This window comes from Thermobia domestica, chromosome 9 (genome assembly GCF_964235325.1).
Source record: "Thermobia domestica chromosome 9, izTheDome1.hap1.1, whole genome shotgun sequence".
NCBI classification, from domain to species: domain Eukaryota; kingdom Metazoa; phylum Arthropoda; class Insecta; order Zygentoma; family Lepismatidae; genus Thermobia; species Thermobia domestica.
The window spans coordinates 115368984-115391576 of NC_137462.1; the positions used below are offsets into that span (position 1 = coordinate 115368984).

Genomic DNA, 22593 nt, shown 5'->3' on the forward strand with positions numbered 1-22593 from the left:
TTTAAGTTTTTTTGGTGGAGTTCCTTTCATGGATATATATATATTTCTTTTCTTTCTTTGTTTTTCAGATTCGATATTATTCTGAGCTGAACTATCTTAAAGAATATAGTGTTAAGAAAATACATTTATCACTGAATTATCTGGATTGGAAAAGTTACGTGGAGTATACAAGGTATATATATAGGTATATATATGCATGGTAGCTGAAATATCCGGCAGTACACGGGAAGAATAATGTTTATGTACAATATTTGAAAATAAAAGAACTGAGTAGAATAAATAATGACAAGCAACGCCTTCAGCATTGACTGTCAGAAAATAGGAAACCAAGTAGAATAAACAACGACAGGCAACGCCGAAAAGAGTAGAATTGAGTAAAATAAATAACCACGAGTAACGTCTTCGGTGTTGCCTTTGTCAATTCCCGGACCAGTTAACATGCAAGTTCTTGACTAAACTTGGGTATAAATGCCATTGAGAATATCACCAATCAGCTTATCGACCCCCCGAAAACTATTGATTCGACACTAATTTAGATCATATTGTACATTTATTGTTCACCCATTCTCATCCCCTTCCTACTCCGATTGGAGCTGAACTTGGATTTAGATGACATTGGAAGATTCACCGTTCTTCTCCGCCACTCGAAAAGCTATAAATTTGACACTCATATCGGCCATTTTCAATTATTTTTTTATGTTACTCCTTTCTCTTACCCTTGCAGTATTTCTTTCCAGGTTGTAAGTCATATATCTATGTCAAAATGAGGTTACATACCTAGTTCCATCTTTCTAACATAAGGAATTCGTGAGATACTCTTAAATTTTTACATAAATTTGAAACCACCTTTTCCTCTTTGAAGCTCCTTCCTCCCCACTTACGATACCTAACAAATAATTCTAAATAGCGTACGATTTCTTCTAGACCTTGGCCTCTCTAATACAATTATTTAGTTGTGTGCTAAGCCAACAGTGTGGATTTATATATATTGGACAAACATACATACATACAAACAGTCAATTTTATATATAAGATTGTTTTGTTTTGTTTGGTGATCGATTTCTAAATATATTTGTATTACCTAGTTTTTATGGCTCACAGTTTCATTAAAAAAAAAAAAAAAAAAAAAAAAAAAAAAAAAAAAAAAAAAAACTAATAACTCTAATCACAGTCACGAATTCGAACAAAATTGGCTTTGTAGTGTACAGTACTGTCTTTTCCTTTATTTTTATTTAATCGTCTTCCTCAATTTTTGATAACTTTTGTCAATCTAGCCACATCTGGTATTTTCAGTTTGTCCGAGTAGGAAATAATATAAAATTATAATTGAAACGTTCCGCCTAGTTTCTCTCTGCAGAAAATTTGTATGTTGTTTGGCAATTTTCATGCTGATATGAAACATATTCTTTACTCTCGCAAAGTCAACTGTAACGTTGTCATTCTATGAGGAAAATTCAGTTACAAATATGTGAAATGATTGTAAAAGTTCAGTTGTATATATTTTTTTTCTTATTCGAGCTTTGAGATATTACGTCTTAATTGGTTTAATCTAAAAATCCTCCTCTTACGAACTTTTAAAATGTTAAGCTCCAAGTTAGAAGTTAAATAGGAAAAATATACTTCCAAGTGTATCATACTTTCTATTCGACTAATCGAGGAAATCTTGCGGTCACTTATGTTTCTGAGTATTCTGGAAATTTTTTATATTTTCCTGTTTATTTATTATAACTAAAATAGAATTTATGATTTGACCTATTTTCAAACTAGTGTCAAAAAAAAAAAAAAAAAAAAAAATAGTAGTGTAGTATTTTTAGTTATTATTTATAATTTAGCTCTTACGTTGTGCATAGAAGATATTAATTTCCAGTTATCATCTGGAGTTTCTAAGAAAATGCAGAACTCTTAATTGTAGGATGATCAGTGGTATGAGTCTAGCAGTTCGTATGTGATGAGGATGTTTTATTTCAGAAATAAATCAGTGTTGAACAACAAACCCAAATAAATGACTACGAAACATCTTTAATTGAGAGTCACAGTAGTAGTGTGAGCTGGTACTAATTTGTAGTGTTTGTAGCACACAGTTGGAACTAGGCAAACAGTGTGAAAATGTAAAAGAAAGTTTTTCCTTAAAGCAGATGGCAAATATTTGTGAGACAGTATCTTGGGTTTTCCAAAGAACAGTTTCTTCTTTTTCTGCAGTTTGTAGTATATAATGAAAAATTATTCTGTTACGGCATGTAAGCACTATCTGTAGCTGTAAATTAAGTGTAAACTATAACTGTAGTGACAGATATGGCACTTCATGCAATGTGTATTCATTTAACAATGTTATTACTTGTTTCGATTTAAAGAAAGTGCGTCTTTTAATGCCAGCATTTTAAATGTTTTTTTTTGTTTTTATATTTTCATTTTATCTGCAATGTTTAGTGTACCATTGTCATCTTTAAGCACTTATTTTGGCTTAAATTTTAGTCTTAATTACAACAGTTCAGAATTTGCAGTAAATGTATTACCTTTAAAATTCCACAACTTTTAATACTTGATTCCATATTTTATTTTATTTTTTTCTTATCAATAATGTAACATGTCGTTTTGTAAAAAGTATAGTGGGCATTAAGTTGGTTTGTTCTTTTTTTTTCAGCCACGTGAAGTTTTACTTACCAGGCTTATATAGACTAGTAAGTACGAAACTGTAAACTAGTATTATTGTTTGTCCCGTCATAGAATGTATTTTTTGAAAAGTAATCTTAGGCAATACAGTAGCTCTGTTCTAGAGCATTTTCTTCTGGTGTCAATTTTTGATCCCTTGCTTGGGCCCAGACAATCTCAACGTGAAATAACATCGTGTTTGTTTGTTTTCTCAGAGTTTTTTTTCTTTTTCGATTTCTATTTTTATTCCGTTACATGTTTAATCGTAATTACTTCCCAAATGGCATAAGTGCAGGACATTAAACAAGTTTCCTTTTCAGTTTTAGGAACAGTCTTGTGTAGTTTGTTAAAGTAAGCATAAGCAAATTATTATAAACGATATAGTACTTAGGAGAGAGTATCAAAAAGATCGTGCAATCACCTGAAAGAAAACAATTGTTCATACATTTGAGACCAAGATGACATTAGCCCTTTTCTGCGTAGTCATCAAGCTTTGAGCCAGCGATTTTTCACCTTGCGTAAGCCGTTTTTGTAGAAGTCAGCACTTTGTGCTTGAAACTATATTTCTACTTTAGAAATGACATCATCTCTATTAAGTAGACGCTTCATTTTAGGAAAAAAATCATTTGATGCTAGGTCCGATGAATGTAGAGGGTGGGACAAGTTTTCATATTCTAATTGCACTGCTTTCCCTATTGATGTTTTAAGTAAATGAGTTGGTGCATTGTCTGCTAACAGCAGCACTCCTGTGCCGAGTATTCCTCGACGTGTGGTGTTGTATTCCTCCCGTACCCGAACTAGATGAGAATAACATTCCTAGTGATAGTTTAACACTCGAGAAAGTAGTCCGCCATGTAGATCCCCCTAACAGTCCCAGAACATGGACACTATCACTTTGGCGATAGACTTCTGCATCTTTGCCTTTCTAGAAAGAGACGAAGGGGTGTTTTCACTGCTTGCTGAAGTCATTTGTTTCTGAGTCATAAAGATAAACCCAACTTCCATCCATTATGACTAGTCGGTCGAAAGAATCTTCTTCGTTACACTTACAGCGATCTAACATTGCCCCTGATACCCAGACTGCGATTCTCTTCTGGAAAATCGTGACATCTATCATGCTGACATTTTCTGCAGATGCAGCTAGATATGAATTATATTTCAGACGGATCAATAAGTAGCACCTATTTAAGCCACACAACACTTTCAGTGGTTACACTCCTGTCTTCCAGTATAATTTTATTCACTTTCTCTGTCATGACGGTATCATCTGTAAAAGATGGTCTCCCAGATCTAGTGGCATCCGAAATGGTCATATGTCTAACTCGAAACTGCCATTTCCATTTGGATACCATCTGACAGGTTAGGTTTTAATTCCCATATACTGTTTTTATCTCCTGTTTTTTTTTTTTTTTTTTTTTTTTTTTTTTTTTTTTTTTTTTTTGCTGATTTCCCCTGGAGATATAAGAACTTGATTACATACCTCAGCTTAATCAATTATTGCACCTTGAGTGATTTACATGTAAATAAAAAAAATAAAAATTCCTACAAACCAATTTTTGTATGCTTAACGTAGAAGAAATAAGGTATAGTATGCATGTCCGAGGGGTTTCGTAGTACGTCTAAGTCTGGGTAATTCCACGAACTTTTTTGTATGGGTATTCCTGTGTTTATACTTTTCCGCATTAATTTTGGTATACTTGATATATATGTACGAGGATCGATCAAAAAAGGGTTACAAAGCTGAGAAAAAATACATACGAGGGAGGATCAGAAACTAAGGTTACAAGGACATTTCTGGAATTTCATCTGCCATAGAGAAAAGAGGAGTGTGTGGTTATTTTAATACATGGAGTTAGCAACTGTGTAGAGTTTCAAACACCCGCCACCTACGCGCTAGTTGTAGGTAAATACAAATGGCGACTCGCTTGGAAAACTAGACTCGCTAAGAAGTCCGCTCAGTTATTCAATTTCTGTGGGCGAAAAATGTAACTGCGGCTGAAATCCACCGGCAGCTGGTAGAGGTTTACAAAGAGACTATAATGTATCGTCAGCATGTCGCGGAATTGTGTCGAAAGTTTGCAGATGATAAAGAGAACGTCATCGACGAGGTGCGCAGTGACCGACACATCAGGGCCTCAACAGATTTGAACACAGCTCACATGGAGGACACACAGCCCTCGTCTCTACAGCTCAGACATCACTCCAAGCGACTTTCACCTGTTTTCACACTTGAAGGAGCACCTTGGAAGCTGTCGCTTCGCTTCAGACGAGGAAGTGAAACACTTTGTAACAAAGTGGCTGAATACGCAAGGACAGGATTTTTACCAGGAGAGAATCTTCAAAATCATCCCACGATGCGATAAGTGCCTCAACCGAAATGGAGACTGTCGAGAAATAACGTAATGTATGTACTGTCTGTGGGCTCTATTGGTAGTATCAAATAATATTTACATATTTCACTGCAGGTTTTCTAACCTTACTTTTTTGATCAACCCTCGTATTAACAAGATAGATGAAAAGATAGATAGATAGATAACGAGAGAGAAAAATACAAACCGAAAAAAAATCGACATCTATACCACATTTTTTTCACCATAATCTTGTTTTCCTTGCTTTTTTTTCCTGTCTGCTGCGTTCTTCATTATCCTCGTATTACATGTGTTCTTCGCCATCATAATATGGTTTTATTCTATATATAGAGATACTCTGTTCTCTCTCCCTGAAAGTGTGGGGCATGCGAACTCGGTAGAGATTATTATTTACTTTTGAAAGTATTTTGGCCGGTCCGCAGTACCTGTCGGTCTATTGTGATGATTCACCGACCCTTCGAAAAGGAAAATAAATTAATACTTTATCTCCATTGTGGAAAGTTTCTTGCTTATGTTTCTTGTCAAAATATTTCTTTTGTTGTTCATGAGCCTTTAGTAAATTTTGACGTACTTTTTCTTTTAATTTTACAAGTTGGTCTCTTTGGAGCTGTAGCCGGGGAGCAGTCTGTAATTGGCAATCGCCGATTGTCCTTAGTTGGTACCCGTACATTAAAAAGTAACTTGATTTCTTTGTTCCTAATTGGACGAAGCTGTTTAAACCAAAAGTGATGTGAGGTAATAGTTTTGGCCATGTTTCATGATTTTGTTGGACGAAAAATTTTAAGGAATTCTGTAGAGTTTTATTCATGACCTCGACTAATCCTATATCTTGGTGATTAAAAGCAGGGCAGAACTTAAATTGAAAATTGTATATTTCTGCTAGTTTTTGAAGTTGCTTCGCTCTGTGTACTGGGTGTTTGTCCAGATGAAGAAAACGAAAGACACCAAATTTTAAAATAATTTCTTCCAATAAGAATTGTTCAATTGTATCTGCCGTGATGCTATTAACAGCTTTCGTCACTATATAACGAGTGCTTGTTTCGATGGCGACTAAAACGTATTTTGGTTTCCTTCTTCGTGTGGATAAGGTTCTAAACCGTCAAACATCCATCGTTCTCCTATAAAGCCTGGCGGGTGATGAAGGAGTTCTCCTTGTGGCTTTTTCGAGAGTTTCTCTAAGAGTTGACATTCTCTGCAGTTCTTAATTCTAAATGCTAAGTATGACTTCATGTTTGGCATGTAGTATTAATTGAGGACGGTCTTATATGTCTTCGAAAACCCAAACTGGAGTGCTGACGGATCTTTGTGAATAGACTCGAACCATTGTCCTGCCAAACTTTTCGGGATGCACAAAAGATAAACTAATCGAAGTTCTGGATGTTTTCATGCACGGTAAAGTAGGTCGTCCCTTAAGCGAAAATGCTTAGCTGCTCTCATAGTAGAACTTTTTGTTGGGTCTTTCCCTTCCAGAACTGCTATTATATCAGCGTACGAGTCATCTTTGCGCTATTCTTCCCGTAAGTTCTTCAAAGATCCTGGTTGTTGTATTTGAGGAATGGGTTCTTCTAAAGAATTGAAACGGTATGCATGCGTATCCTCGGTTGCCTGATGTAGGTCCGTGGGTTCTGGAGTATCAGTGCTGTTTTGTTCTAAGCGGCTGATGATAACGGCCGGGTGCTTCTTTCCTTCAATATGGCAGATGTCAAAATTATAGTCGACTAAGAAAAGTTTATAACGTGTGTATTTTCCTACTTTGTCCGGATGCGTGTGTAGAGATGTAAGATATTTAGCGTCTATAAACAATTTAAACTTACGATTAAGTAGGAAATATCTGAGTTTGCGTCAAGCATATACAGATGGTGATTAGAAAAATGGAAACACCTGAACGAAATTATAACTTACCAGATTAATATGGTGTCGGGCCACCTTTCGCCTTCAGAACAGCCTTCAGGCGACATGGGATGGAGGCATAGAGGTCGTGAATGGTAGCAAGTGGAATTTTACACCATTCCTCGTGCAGGGCATCAGCCAGTTCTAAGAGAGAGGATGGAGGTGGAAATCGCCGCCGGAGTCGTGTTTCCAAGACGGACCACAGATGTTCAATTATGTTGATATCTGGGGATTGGGCGGGCCAGGGGAGGTGTTGAACTTCATCCCGATGTTCCTCAAACCACGCTGCAACAACGCCAGCTGTGTGAATGGGTGCATTATCATCCTGGAAGATGGCGTCATTGTCTGGGAACAACATCCGGACCATAGGATGCAAGTAGTCTCTTGAAATTGCGACATAATCGTTGGCAGTGATTCGTCCGCTAAGTGTGACCACAGGACCCAATGAAAACCATGATATGGTGGCCCACAGCATCACCGAGCCGCCGCCATGTTTCACAGTTGGGCGGAGACACTGCAGATCATAAGCTTCTTTGGGCGTTCTCCATACATTAACACGGCCCGTGGTTGGGAATAGGGTGAAGGATGACTTATCCGACCATATCACACGTTTCCAGTCCTCAACGGTCCAAGTTGCATGGTCGCGGCACCATTTGCGGCGTGCGAAAGCGTTATGGTCCCTCATGAGCGGTTTGGCCCGTGCAACACGACCCCGTAAGTTCATGTCATGTAATTCGCGGCGGACTGTGATTGTCGAAACAGGGTAGGGGAGGTACTGATTGAGTTCCTCCGTCACTTGCTCCGCAGTGGCACGACGGTTCTGCGTGACAATGCGCTTTAATACCCGGCGAGACCTGTCATTCATGATTTTCTTCCGCCCACTGTTCCGCTTCCCCGATGTGGTTTTCCCGTGTATTGTGTGGGCCGTCATCACCTTCGACACTATCCCACATGACACACCTAACACAGTAGCCACTGCCGTCACACTCACTCCACATAACCGCGCACCAACAATTTGCCCTCTTTGAAAATCTGAGAGGTCTCCCATTTTACACTACCTCCGTCCGCTGCAGCCACTGGACACTGCTGCTCCACTGCGCCTGACGTAGTATGGAGACCGACCTAACACACCACCACCAGCGGTCCGGCGCTGCGGGCGCCACGACACCACTGCCAACCCATACATCTGACGTGTTGCCAACTACAGGTGTTTCCATTTTTCTGATCACCATCTGTATAATAGCGTATAGTTCTTTTTGCCAGACTGAACTTTTAGACTCAGTAGTTGTAAGACGACGGCTGCAATAGAAAACAATTCTTCGTCTGTTTGGAGGTTATAACAAGCTAATACCCCGTCCCAGTTGATGTGAGCTCGCGTCAGTATAGAGCCTTATCTCTAGCTCTTCGTCAAAATGGTAGAGAGATGGGGCATTCAAAGTGTCTTCTTTGAGCTTCTCAAATGATTCATCGTGTTTTTCGGTCCATTTGAATTTAGCATTTTTAGTAAGGACTGTTGAAACGGTTCTACCTTGGTCGTGAAGTCCTTAATATGACTTCGAAGATAAGAGCAAAGACTTATAAAGCTCTTCAGTATTCATTTAGTAGTTGGTTTCTTAAAATTCTTGATTTTGTTTGCTATTTTCGGTGAGATGCTGATCTTTTCTCCGGATAAAAGGAATCCTAATACTGGGAGTTCTCTATATAGCAAGTGTGTCTTCTTGGGATTGGCTCTAAAATCATGCTTCCGTAATTTTTGGAATAAAAGCTTGCGTTTCTCTGCAAGTACAATGAACGAGTAGTTGCTTGCGACATTTCTTCTGTTTCTCTTTTTTTCTTAGGAGTTATAGGCTTCCTAGGATTTCTATATAATGATATAGAATTATGTTCTAGGTCTATTTGAGGAAAAAGCCTGGTGAGAATGTCATTCCCAAAAATCGGATTAAAGTCAGCATCTATAATGCGGAAATAATGTGAAAAGGTAGTGGTGCCAATTTTAAATTTAATTAGAGCTATTTCCTTCAAAGTCAGAACTTTATTTCAATGCCCTTGATACGAGCCTGAAATGATATTAATGTACAATTTGGAGGTACGTCTCGTCTGGGCCATAAACTAAGACTGGATCCTGTGTCTATTATTACTGGCAAACTGCTTGAATTTACCTTTCGATTAAGTAATTTATTATTTTCTGATCCCAGCTTAACATGTTCTCGGCGATCGTTGTAGGTCGCCTGAGTGAAAAAATTGTCCTCCGTATCATTAAAAGTTTCCGCTTTTGTGCGATCTTGTTGAATGTGATGTTTTTAATTGTGGTGGCTTCTGTGTGGGACACGCCGTTACTACGCCTGAAATTAGTCTCCATTGCATTCTGTGCTACCATTAATGATAATTCGGCCATTTGATTTTCTAGTTTAGTGAGGTCCGTGTGAGGAGCTTGTGAGGGCGGGTTTTGACTTTGGTGGGGGTGTGGATTTAAAACTTCAGGCTGAATGGAAGTTGACTGTGGAGGGGAAGTATTCTGCAATGGAGGTCCAGAAGGTAATGATTGCGAATAACAAGGAGCAGGTTGAGTGCGTTGTACAGTAGAAGTTGGTTGTTGTGCATAGGTTGGCATTAACGAACTAGGATTCGTTTGGTTATGAAAGTCATTTAAAGGAAGTGTTGAGGGGCAGTTAGATTGGCCGATTAAAATATGAATTGCCTGTGCCAATTCCACATAGTTCCCCTTCTGCATGAGGTCCTGAGCCTTTTCTAATTCATGGAGTCGATCCTGCAACTGCTGGACTGTTTGAAAGGATTCCAACGCTATCTTCTGTAGTAAATTTCTTTGTAATCCCAATGAAAGAAAATGGATCTTCTGTTCCTGCGAAGCCGCTGGCATTAGCTGTCTAATGGCCTTTAATTTCCTTAAGAAATATGAATCGACCGACTCATTTTCGTTCTGCTGTATTTGAAAAGTTTTTAATTCTGCCTTATATGCTGGTAAATTTGGACGAGACAATGAAATTAATTTAGTTTTAAGTTGATCGTAATCTAAGGTGTTAAATTGATTCTGATTTTGTAATTGTAAAACAAAATCGAGAGCTACATCCTGTAAATACATCCGGAGAATGTCTTTCTTCTTTTCGGGGTCCATGCCTGGAGTAAAGCCAAATGATCGAATAGCATGAAAAATTGATCTGGGTCGCCTGTACTGTGACCTGAGTATGTTAGATGGGGAATATTAACAGGTATTCGGGAGCCTGATTAAGCCATATTACTATTGCTTTTTCTATACGTATTTTTTCCAGATCTAGTTGTCGGCATAAATACCTGCCACCCAATAACGAATCAATTTACCGCTAAGAGTGATGAGCGTGCTATAACAACACGGATATTATTTTTATATAATCTTGTCTTATTAACACCAATACTAATATACGGTATTTTAAAAGTTCTAAGTCCGTTTTTCCGTAGGAAACTCCTTAAGAAATGTCTGTAAATAGACGCCGACGCATCTACTATGTAAAATTCTCTCAGTTTATGTAAGGTAGAGCAATTATCGTACACGGAAACTTGGACTTTCCTATCACCTTTTGTTATAAAAGATCTTAACTACAGAAATATATTAGAATAAATAGTTCCTCTAATAATTTTAGGTTAGAAAGTGGAAGGAACCCGATGACCAGGCGCTGTAGGGCTTTTGTAGGTGAGGTTCCTCTCTTTGACCGGGCATCGTGAGAGAGAAAGGGAACCCAATGACCGGGCGCCTTAGGGCTTTGGGTGGTTTGATTAACCTGGATAGATTGATGCTTGTTGAGGCGTGCTCCTGTCTTTTATCCTAAAATGTCGGCTACTTTCGATGATCTCCGTCTGCCGACTGCTGGCGATTGTGGGTGACTCCTCTTCGGTACTGTCATTTGCGTTGAATTTGTTTACTGTCAACACGTGTAGTACACACACGGTTATCGCATGATATGAAGACATGCGGAACCTTACAATATATGTATTTTAAAGAGGAAATTTTCTAACATAATAACATTTATATTCGTTGAATATTACTTAGAATCTAAATTTGCTTATAGTGTACGTAAATATGTATTTTGATTGTGCAAACAGGAAATGTGACAAGTATAGAAAAAAGTAGAAAAACCAGACTCTTCAGAGGCAGGCAACAAAACTCTGGAACTTGAAATTTATATTAGCGAAAATAGCGCAGTGTTTGGAAGAAACCTAATCACAAGTTTCATGATTTGAATCAAGCTAGTGGTTTTGAGTTATATTCCGGAGTACCATCAAAATTTATAATAAATCTTTTCCGGTTTAGCTTGCTGTGCTTAGAAGTCCCTTTCCGACATGATGATGGAAAAGGACAAATAAAATTCAAAAACTTATCTGCGGTGAATGTGGTATGTAATCCAGAAAGGGGTTTCAAACGGGATTTAGTGGAGATAGGAATCTGGATTCAGAATTTAATCCTTATCAACCGTAAGATAATATTTTTACCTCTTTAATCATTCGTAAAAACTTGATGTCCTCAAATTCCAATATGGCGTCAGAAGACTGTGCAAATATTACAGCAACACTTAAACTGTTGAATTAGCTTGTCAGCACTAATCTGTATTTTAGTTGTGGACTTTCAGTTCAAAAATTTTATTGTTTAATATAAAATAATATAAAATTTATTGTTCAATATTAATTTTATTGTTTAATAGTTTCTTTGCGTTAATTATTTGTTTATAGAAAGAAACAAAGTTTGAAACTGTTGACAGATTTTATTAAAAGCAAATTAAAGTATACAGAGATATCAAATATGTAACAATTTGAAGATTTTTTTCTTTCTTTCACTGTTGCTTATGTTCAGAAAATCATTGTGATCCAGAAATTGTGGTCTTCTGTTGAATTTCTGAAATCAATAAAATGGATGCATTCGTAACTGGTATTGTCATTGAAGTATAGTCCATCAAATAGTTAATATATATTTTAAATTTATGTAATATTAAACAGTGATTATATTGCATAGATATTCATATTGTGATATTGCTTTAGTAAGAACTTGGATAGTTCTGGATGCAAATTCATGATTGGTAAAATTTAAGGCTATGCCAAATTAATACTTCGAAATTCAGAACAGTTATTAAAGTTCAGCTATTAAAAAAGAGTAGTGGTATTGTCTATGATGGATAGAGACCTGATATAAGGAATAGCCGTTTTTTTTTTATTATTTTATTTTATTTTATCTACCGTACTGCTTTAGCTCCTTCGTAGTTTGATAACCGTACAAAATTCAAAATGAATTATTTATTGAAATACTAGTTTAGTATAAAAGGGTGACAGCAGCCACGAGTTATTTTGTAGCGAACAAAATCAATACATTTCAAAATGGCTTAACCCCTTCAATATTATATATATATATATATATATATATATATATATATATATATAGTGTGTGTGTGTGTGTGTGTGTGTGTGTAAAGAATTAAGCTCAGATCAAACTGGTGTCTTCATCTTAGGATCTTTAGTTAAAGCAGTTGATTTTTTTTTTTACTTTATTTAAGAACAGTACAAAATGGAGATTACAGTCAAGGATTTTTTTTATATATATATAATTTAGTCTGTTTCAGAATTAGATTTAATCCAATTCAGGATTCTTTCCATGGAGGTGCACCTAAATATGAAATTCGATTATTTACGTAGAATCGAAATTTAATACGTTTTAAAATGGCTACAACAGCCAGAATTCATGTTGTGGCAAAAAAAAAAAAAAAAAGTATCAAGGAGAGTGACTCCACATTTTCCACTTGAACTGTTGAAGCAGTGCCTTAGTTTGGCAGAAAGTATGGTACCTGGCATGTCATGCAGGAGGTTGACACCTTCACTCAACATACCAGGGTGTTTGCACAGTAACGATTTGCAGTTAAGGAGTGGCTGTTCTCCAGATACTCGATCAGGATTACATTGCATGAATCCCAAAGTGTGGTTTCCATATCTTACCAGCAGGGGGTGTAATCTTAAAACTTCTTTCTCGTTGGTGATCCAGCGTGTTTCGGCTCCATACTAGTCCTTTTGCTTGTTGGGACTAAATGATGAAGCTAGGTTTCGTCTGCAGTAACGATGTGATGAAGGAGATTCTGGCCGTCAATGTGGTAGCGCTCCAGAAATGTGAGACTGTATGTCATTGTGTGTCTTTCTGCTCCTGGAGTAACGCACATGGAACCCAGCGTGCACACACTTTGGAATAACGCAACACCTCAGACACTATACGCTGCACGATACCATAGCTCAATCCCATCAAAAATAGCGATTAAATACAGCAAACTTTGTTGTTCTTCCATACACTTAGCAAATTGCACGTCCAGGTGGCGATCTTGGCCCTCATGAACTCAAGTGGCATCCATAAGTCCAACGTTTTCACTTTACCGATTGCCCAGAGCTACCGAAAGAAAGCGATATGATGCATGTCCAATTTGTCTGCAATTGCATGAACACTTTACCAGTGTTCCATTGTGCTCCTAAAGAGTTCATGAGAATATGCAGTTTCTGTAGCCACGGGGTTCATTTATTAATCTTATGACACTCGGAGGAAATTTCATAAACCAAGGCATATTCTTCATTCATTTACCACTCCTGGCCCAAATGCATTGTCGATGTTTTTCGCGGTTATATGTGCAGAATGTTATCCAGTTTGAACTCGTAAAGACAAATCACTTTTTCTTCATGCTATACTTTTATACTATCTTATTCAACAATACCTACCTCCTGACTGCACACTCTAACCTATTTTTATAAGCATGTACAGAGTTTGACGTAGTACGCGTTACCCCGGTCCATCCATTGGTTAGGTTACTGATGGCGATTTCCCATTAGAGTAAACACCTTGAAAATTTCAATCGCACCAATCATATTATATATATAAACAAATTGTCTGCTTTATTCCTTTTCTTTTTCACTCATACAAACACGCCCTCTCATCGCATTAGCGGAATATTTATGAAGTGAAATCAGGTAACATTTTGCTCATTCAAATGTCAGTTCGTTTCTTATTTTACCCCAAGCATAGGCGCTCACCAGGTGAACTTTTTTTATCTATTTGATTTACAAATGACTTCCATGGGTAGTTAATTATCAATATTTGTGCGTAATTAATACAAGTGTGGCGGCAATGCTCATATTACTGCTATATATATATATATATATATATATATATATATACCCCACCACCACCACCAACAACAACTACAACAACTGGGAAGAAGGAAAAGACAGGCAGAGAAGAACTGGTCATAATTAACGTTTCCTACACTTTCATAGAAATTAGAGTGGTTCGCGGAAAACTTAGCTAGAACATTAGAAAACAGCTTTTTCTAGCTTTGGATAGTACTCCAATTAAGGAAACAAGAGAGAAGTGAAAATTTGTCCCCCATTTATTATTCATGTCACTTTGGACTTCTAATGTATGGTGACTGATTTTCTGATAGCCTTGCTCCTTTGAGATTGAAAATACTTAACAAATACGCCAAGTAAAATAGAACGTCCAATTCACCACAGTTTTCAACTTTTGTTGCTAGACATTGCAATTCGTTACCTCATACATGAGAATGGATTTTTAAAAAATGGTTTCAAGCAGCATTGGAAAAGAAAGCATTGTGGAGGGAATATTGTTTCCCGAGAGTGGAGACAGATAAAGATAGTTGTCAATCAATGGTTGTGCGTGTAGATATTGTGAGTTCGCAGGCGCAAAGAGTGAAATGGCAACACGTTTAGAAAACTGGTCTCGCTTGAAGTTGCGAGACTTGATTCGCTTCTTGTGGCCAAAGAATTGTGCCCCCATCGGACATTCGTAATTAGATAGTTGAAGTGTATGGTGAAGAAGCAATGAACAGACAACAGGTGGCGAAATTATGTGTTTTTCAACCTAGCAAAGAGGAGGCAATTACGATAAGACAATAAGGCAGAGAGCAGTCATCCAAGTTTTGCAAAAACGGACATCAACACGACACGAGGGGAAGAAATGATTCAAAATAATCGAAGGGTAATTGTTCGTGCAATTGCGTCAGAGCTGGGGTTGAGCTATGGTATCATGCCGCGTATAGTGTCTGAGGTGTTGCGTTATTCCAAGTGTGTGCCCGCTGGATTCCATGTGCGTTACTCCAGGAGCAGAAAGACACACGAATGACATACAGTCTCACATTTCTAGAGCGCTACCACGCTGACGGCCAGAATCTCCTTCATCACATCGTTACTGCAGACGAAACCTAGCTTCATCATTTAGTCCCAACAAGCAAAAGGACTAGTATGGAGTCGAAACACGCTGGATCACCAACGAGAAAGAAGTTTAAGATTACACCCCCTGCTGATAAGATATGGAAACCACACTTTGGGGTTCATGCAATGTAATCCTGATCGAGTATCTGGAGAACAGCCACTCCTTAACTGCAAATCGTTTTGTGCAACGTTGACCATGTCACGTGAAGCTATCCGACGAAAACACCCTGGCATGTTGAATAAAGGTGTCAACCTCCTGCACGACAATGCCAGGTCCCATACTGCTCGCCAAACTCAAGCACTGATTCAACAGTTCAAGTGGAAAGTGTGGAGCATCCTCCCTATATTCCCCGTGACTATTTCCTTCTTGACTCTCCGTGACTATAATATATGCCACTTTTTCCCGTTTGTATTTTGTTTTATTATGTTTGAATTCTTCTTGTATTTTGAATATCTTGTAGTCGACTTAAACTTCTTAAAACGTAATAATAAATCGAAGTCTTCAGAATTATTAATGGAAACACCAGAATTAACAGTTCAAAGAAAAATAACGCAATGACTATCTGAATAAATCACAACAGTCATTTCTTTCTTAAACGATTTCTCATAGTTTTCGTTTAAAAAAGATTTTCCTGTCACACGGAGGAACCCAAGTGGTTCGATGACACCATTTGTATTTTTCTCTAATTTTCATTCTGCTTGCAGGCAAGTTTTTAATTATATCAAAATACTTTTCAGTTAATTTTAAAAATAAATATTTTTTTGTGAAAGTTTCGAGATTTATTTATTTATTGTCCTTCAACAGAGAATAGAATCTCCAATTACAGAAGGTACATAATATAGATAGTTCATATAATATAATATTATACATAATAGTGAATATAATGATACTGACAAAATTCCTGTAGATATCTGACAAAGACAATAATAACTATCGTAAGAGTATAAACCGTTAAACGTGAAGAGTATTACAAGAAACCATTAAAAGTCAAATAATTGGTTTACACATATATATGCAGATACATGTATTCGCATTCTAATACAATATATTTTTCAACTTCTTTGTATACAGAGACAGAGGTAATGCTAAATCTAGATCTTTGTTTAATACTGATATGCTATTAAACCTACTGCACATTCTATATAATGGTGAGCCTTTATACATTTCAGTTCTCGGAACATCTACAGTTAACAGATGTCGCTTACGTAGATAGCCTGGTCTAGCATTGAGTCCAATTTTTTGTAAGAAATTACTATTGTCAACATAAGAATTCATAATTTTATAGAGAAATAATTGTTGGAAATACTCACGTCTGTTACTCAAACTAACATAGTTAAATTTATCTAGAAGGGTTTAATACGATATTTTGTTTCTTATAGCGGAAGCTCCCGTTGTTTTAAAATAAAGATACCTTAGGAATTTCTTTTGAATACTTTCTATTTTCTTCTGAAGAGATTTATAATATGGAGCCCAAACAACGCATGTATATTCTATTTTGGTCCGAACCAAGCTATTATATACCATAGAAATAGCTACAACATCATTTAAATTTCTGGTGTTCCGTATAATGAAACCAAGCTGTCTATAGGCATAAAGAACCACTTCAGTGATATGGTTATCAAATGATAAATTACACGTAATTTTTACCCCTAAATCTTTACATGTGGTAATTTCTTCCATGTTTTCACCATTAAGAGTATATGAATAACAATTAATACGCTCTTTCGCTCTTGACATTATCATAAATGCACATTTTTTAATATTAAGGTTAAGCTTATTTTCTACACTCCATTTATATATTAAATCAAGATCTTCTTGCAGCTCTATTGTATCTGTAATACACCTTACTTCTTTATATAATTTTACATCGTCTGCATACATAAGGTATTTGGAATGTTTTATTGAAAACTGTAAGTCATTAATATACAATAGAAAAAATAATGGACCCAGATTTGATCCTTGAGGTACTCCCGAGGTAGCTACGTATTCTAATGATTTCGATTGTTTGTATTGAACAAAATATTTCCTGCCAGATAAGTATGATTTAATTAAATTCAAAAAAGGTTGAGTTAATCCATATGATGATAATTTATTTACAAGTATGCTATGATTTATTTTGTCAAAGGCTTTACTAAAATCCAAGTAAATCGTGTGTGTACTGGTTTTATTTGAGAATGAACTGTGTATATCTTGAACAAAATTAATTAAATTTGTAGTTGTTGATCGACCAGGGTAAAATCCATGTTGGTTGACATCTATAAAGCATTTTACATGATTAAAAATTCTGCTATATAGGATATGTTCCAAAACCTTCGCCGGAGCGCAAATTACAGCAACTGGCCTGTAATTTTCAATATTGCACGTATCACCCGACTTAAATATTGGACAAATTCGTGTCATTTTCCAGTCTTCAGGAAATACTTGAGTCCCTATTATAAGATTAAAGATTGCACATAGCGGTCGCATTAAGATATTTGAACATGCTTTTAGTAAGTATGGAGGTATTCCATCTGGACCACATGAGCGTTTTGGTTTCAGTTTTCTTATAGCACTTTTATACTCAACATCAGTAATTACGCCTAATGATAACGAGTTCGGTGACCAAGGTAGAATATTTTCGTGATGTGTATGTTGTACAGAGCTATCTGTGTATACAGATTGAAAATATCTAGCAAATCCTTCCGCTATATCACTTGTAGTTTCAAGAGGAATATCTTGAAACTTCATTGAATAGTTCATTACATTACGATTTACTTTTTTATTATTTAAGAAGTTCCAGAAAGATTTTGGATCAGATTTTATATTATTTTCTATTTCTCGTAAATAATTTGAGTATGCTTTACTAATCATAGTTTTTACTTTTTTCCTTGTTTGCCTAAATAATTCCTTATATTCTTCCGCTATCGCAATATGTTTCCGATAGTAATCTTTTAATTTTAGCATCTTAATGATTTCTTTAGTAAACCAACATGGATATCTTCTACTTGTTCTTTTTCGTATTTTCGGAACCGTACTAGAGAAAACCTCATTAATTTTATTATAAAATATGCTAATAGCTAGTTCTACACAATCTGCATTGTACAAGGCAGACCAATTCGTATCACGCAACATTTTATACAATTGAAGAAAGTCTGCTCTTCGAAAATTGTTATAATAAATAGTTTCGTTCTTGACCCTACTAACATTACTTTTTGTACTTATTAATATTTTTAGAGCAGGATGTTGCTTGTCTTCAGATACCATCGGCATTAATTCTCTAGTTACTACAGTATTTAAAATATTTGTTAAAACTAAATCAAGCGTTTTGTTATTGCTATTCTTAATGTCATTCAAGGTGAATAGATTGTATAGGTTCATATAGGTTCATAAAATTTAACAAATTTTTGTAGGCGCTACCTCCGGTTTGTAAGTCATATTTGGAATCACTAATTAAAGGTAAATTAAAATCACCAATAACTAGTATATTATGATATTGAAAATCCAGATGCGACTCAAACATGTTATAAAAAGACATATACTTGTCAATAGAAGAAGCAGGTGTAAAGTATACAGTCACAATATACAATGATAGACTATGTACAACTACTTTTACAACTAAAGATTCTGTTTCGCTTTTTAAGTCAATCAGTTTGGAATCGTACTTATCCCTTATTGCAATCAACACCCCACCACCACGTTTATTTCCATTTCTATCGCATCGATATACCTTAAAATTATCATCAAATAATTCATTATTATAAAAGTTACTATGCAACCAACTTTCGGTAATAACAATTACATCAAAATTATTGCTTAATGTATTTAAATAAAATTCCTGACACTTTGTATTTAAACCTCTAACATTTTGATAGTAAATGGTTAAATTACCAATTCTTACAGTATCCATTAGATTGTAACTAGGTTGTTAACATCCTCGAGTGTTCTTAAAACATACACGAACGTATCTTCCTTTTTCTTTCTCAGTTTTATATTCCCTGAATAATCAACCCATAAGTAAGCATAGTTATTTTCGCGTTGCTTCTTTCTGGCTTGACCAAAGATACGTCTTCTGTATGACGTGAGAGAGTGATTAACATAAATCATCTGATTGTAGGTATAACCCAAATGTACTGTGTTTAAATTTCTTTTTACTTTCCTTTGTTTGATGAACATTTCTTTATCTGTACGCCTTACAAATTTCACAATAATACCACCACCAGTGCCAGAGGATGAATCAGGTAATCTGTGGCAAGCATCGATCATTTCATCTGTAACAGTCATATCTAATGCTCGCCCCACAGACTTTACAATATCTAATACATTTTCATTAATTTGTTTGTTAATACCATAAATTTCTAATGTATTTCGTCTGTTATATTGATCTACCTCGTCAATTCGCAGTTCAATGTCCGTGATTTTTTTCTTTAATGTCACATTTTCCTGTTTTAATTGTTCTACAGTCGCTAAACAAGTTCGTATTGTTTCCGCCTGTTTCCTGATTAAATCGACGTTTTCATCTAACTTTTTGTGTGCCAGTTCTAACGAGTTTCCAAGTTCCCGTTCAGTTTCAATGTTCGATCTCTTTAGATCTGACACTTCCTGTTTTAGCTCTTGTAACAACTTAAACACATCAGAAAGAGTTGGCAATTCTGTCTCTGGTAAAGAAGCTGATTCTAAATGCAAGCTACGTCTTCTTGTCTTATCACACGACTTGCAACGCCAGGGTTGTTTTACTGATTTCATGAATTCTAAATCCGTCTCTTCTAATTTAGCACATTTGAGATGACATAACTTCAAACAGTCCGAGCACTGTAACTTAGAAGCTGTTTCTTGTCTCACAATAGTTTTATTACATTCGATGCAGGAACTCATCGTGATTCGATGTATCGAAACCAACAGAACGCAATAGTCTGTGCCCAACTTGCAGATTAATGTGGGTTGGCAACACTGTTTGTTTACATTACAGCCTAACACACAGCAAGGAAAATTGACGAATAAGGCATTTTATATATGATTTATCGCATTAATTCATATAGAACAATTATCTACAGTACTTACTGTGTTTAATACATTCACCAAAACTCACTTAGATGATTATATTTTCACATTACACGGTAATTTGTCGGAGGCACAAAAACAGCGTTCACTAGTCACACATTGAACCTTTTACCTTTATCACTCGACTTGCTAGAATGCCGCTGCTTTTCGGAGCCAGTTTAGCCAATATTCCTTACGCAGAACTATACTGCATTAAATCTTTCTTCTACCAGAATTTATATTATTTTAGTGTAATTAATAGTGGAGGTTTAGAGAATCATGAACAATAATTTGTCTTCATCTGACTATCTTTGTGGTGAAATAGATAAATAAAAATATGCATGTTACATTTATCAATAATAGTCATTAAAATGTTGTTTCGATTGTTTCGTCGTTACATATATATATGTTGCAGGACGCAATGGATGTAGCAGTTTCCAAAGTGAGTCTAGAAACTAGTGTTGCGTCAGAAGAAGGAAGGAAGAGAAAGGAAGATGAGAGAATCAATAAATTATTATCTCAAGTAATTGCTGCAGCAACTCCTCCTACTCCAGGTAAAAAGCTGATAAAAAATGAGTTTCGTTGTAATGCATGTAATGTTGATTAACTTACTTGTACTTGAAAGCGATTTTATAGATATATGCGCTGTTGTACTGTAGGAAGAACTTTATAAAAAATTAATTTTGTTACAAATGCAAGGTAATATATGTAAGAACATGAATTTAATCTTCGATGTTAGTCAAGGACTGTAAAAAATACCGAAATCGGTATCAGTATATCTGAATAGCGAAATACAAGTATTACTTTTGCCGAAGTACAGATAGTATCGAACTACCGATCAATATCTGAATGATTTTTTCACAAATTATTTCTTCGTTTGCTGTCTTGTAAATGCAAGAAAGTTAATAATCTTCCTTGTTTAATAATAATAATAATAATAATAATAATAATAATAATAATAATAATAATAATAATAATAATAATAATAATAATAATAATAAACTATTTCTGTCTGCGCAATTGCCTAATGTACTATTTTGCTGATATTCATAGCCATATTTAACTAGTTTTGATGTCACGAATCACCTCCCCTGAGTTTGTACACATTTTTCTGTTCCATTCCAATTGCCAGGATTTGATTGTCGATTCCAAGTTGACACCCCTGTCACTCTCACATGACGCAGAATTCGACAGTATGCAAGGTTACCTTTTGTCTTCTTTTGATGTCACAAATCACCTCGCGGAGTTTGTGCACATTTTTGGTTCATAGTTTTTAATAGAATTACGAATTGTTACAAACTCGTTCTAAGCTCACAACATGAGCTCGTTGTGTTCCTTTCACATACGTATACATCCAATGGAAAAAAACTTACTGCAAATGGATCGACCTGCAATCTACTTCGCAAAATAGCTGTTATGTTGATGTAAATCTCGTTACTACTCTCTCTCTCTCTCTGTATATATATTGGATATTAATGTTATTCTAAGTAAATTGCTGATAGTGTGTATAAATTCAATAATAATAATAATAATAATAATAATAATAATAATAATAATAATAATAATAATAATAATAATAATAATAATAATAATAATAATAATAATAATAGAAAAAAACGAGGCTGAGAATATTTACCGCAATCTGACGGCCTTCAGTTTATTGGTTAATGATATGAACCTTTAAAACAAATTATAAACAAAACAAATAAGATGTGGATTCCATAAAACGAAAGAATTTTATATTCATTGTGCGCAGTCATTTTAGCGGTATCATTCTAGACTGCTAATTTCAGCGTATTGCTTGAGGTTATTCAGTAAAAAAATAAGGAATAAATTTACCTTTGACTTTCAGAAACAGTAACTTACGCTTCTAAAAACAATGTAATTTTCTCTTAAAAATATCATTTTTTGTTAAACATAGCGTGCTTTTCTTTGCAAGTTTAATGATTACTCCTGTTGCTTGGATTTGTAATATATATATATATATAAAAAAAAGTGCGTTCACAAAATCGGTACGAAAGGGTTTTGCCCACATTCAGATTTGAAAATCGATTTCTTGTAGCTAAACATAATGTACTTCATCCCGTAAAAATCGTTAATCTCTCTCGGAAATTAATTTTTAATAATTCACTCTTAAACTACTCTCCCAGAGTCAAGACCGATCTAAATATCTGGCCGTACCTCAGAACGGTAGATATATTTCATTCAGTAAAAATCAATAGACAGAATCTTCAGTTCCTCTTAAATTGATTTTTTTCCCCTAAGGCGCCCAAATGACCTCTCCTAAGATTAAGACAAATTGAAATTATTTTCTCGCACCAGAAGACGGAATATTCTTCCTACTTCTTGGAAATTGATACTCAAAATTCTTAGTTACCCTCCCCTCGAATGAATTTTTCCAAAGTCTCCCAAATGATTTTACCAAGC

The 22593-nt window shown here is 35.6% G+C and overlaps 1 protein-coding gene across 6 annotated transcripts in view; it reads left to right on the forward strand.

The window, feature by feature from the left end:
* The window catches only part of LOC145694950 (uncharacterized), a 210265-nt gene that overhangs the window by 68829 nt on the left and 118843 nt on the right, over positions 1–22593 (forward strand). For all 6 annotated transcript variants that reach the window (XM_081771747.1, XM_081771752.1, XM_081771751.1 and 3 more), the window contains 3 exons: positions 69–172; positions 2642–2678; positions 20582–20720. In XM_081771747.1, coding sequence (XP_081627873.1) covers positions 69–172; positions 2642–2678; positions 20582–20720 — 280 coding nt within the window. The remainder of the gene's footprint in view (positions 1–68; positions 173–2641; positions 2679–20581; positions 20721–22593) is intronic.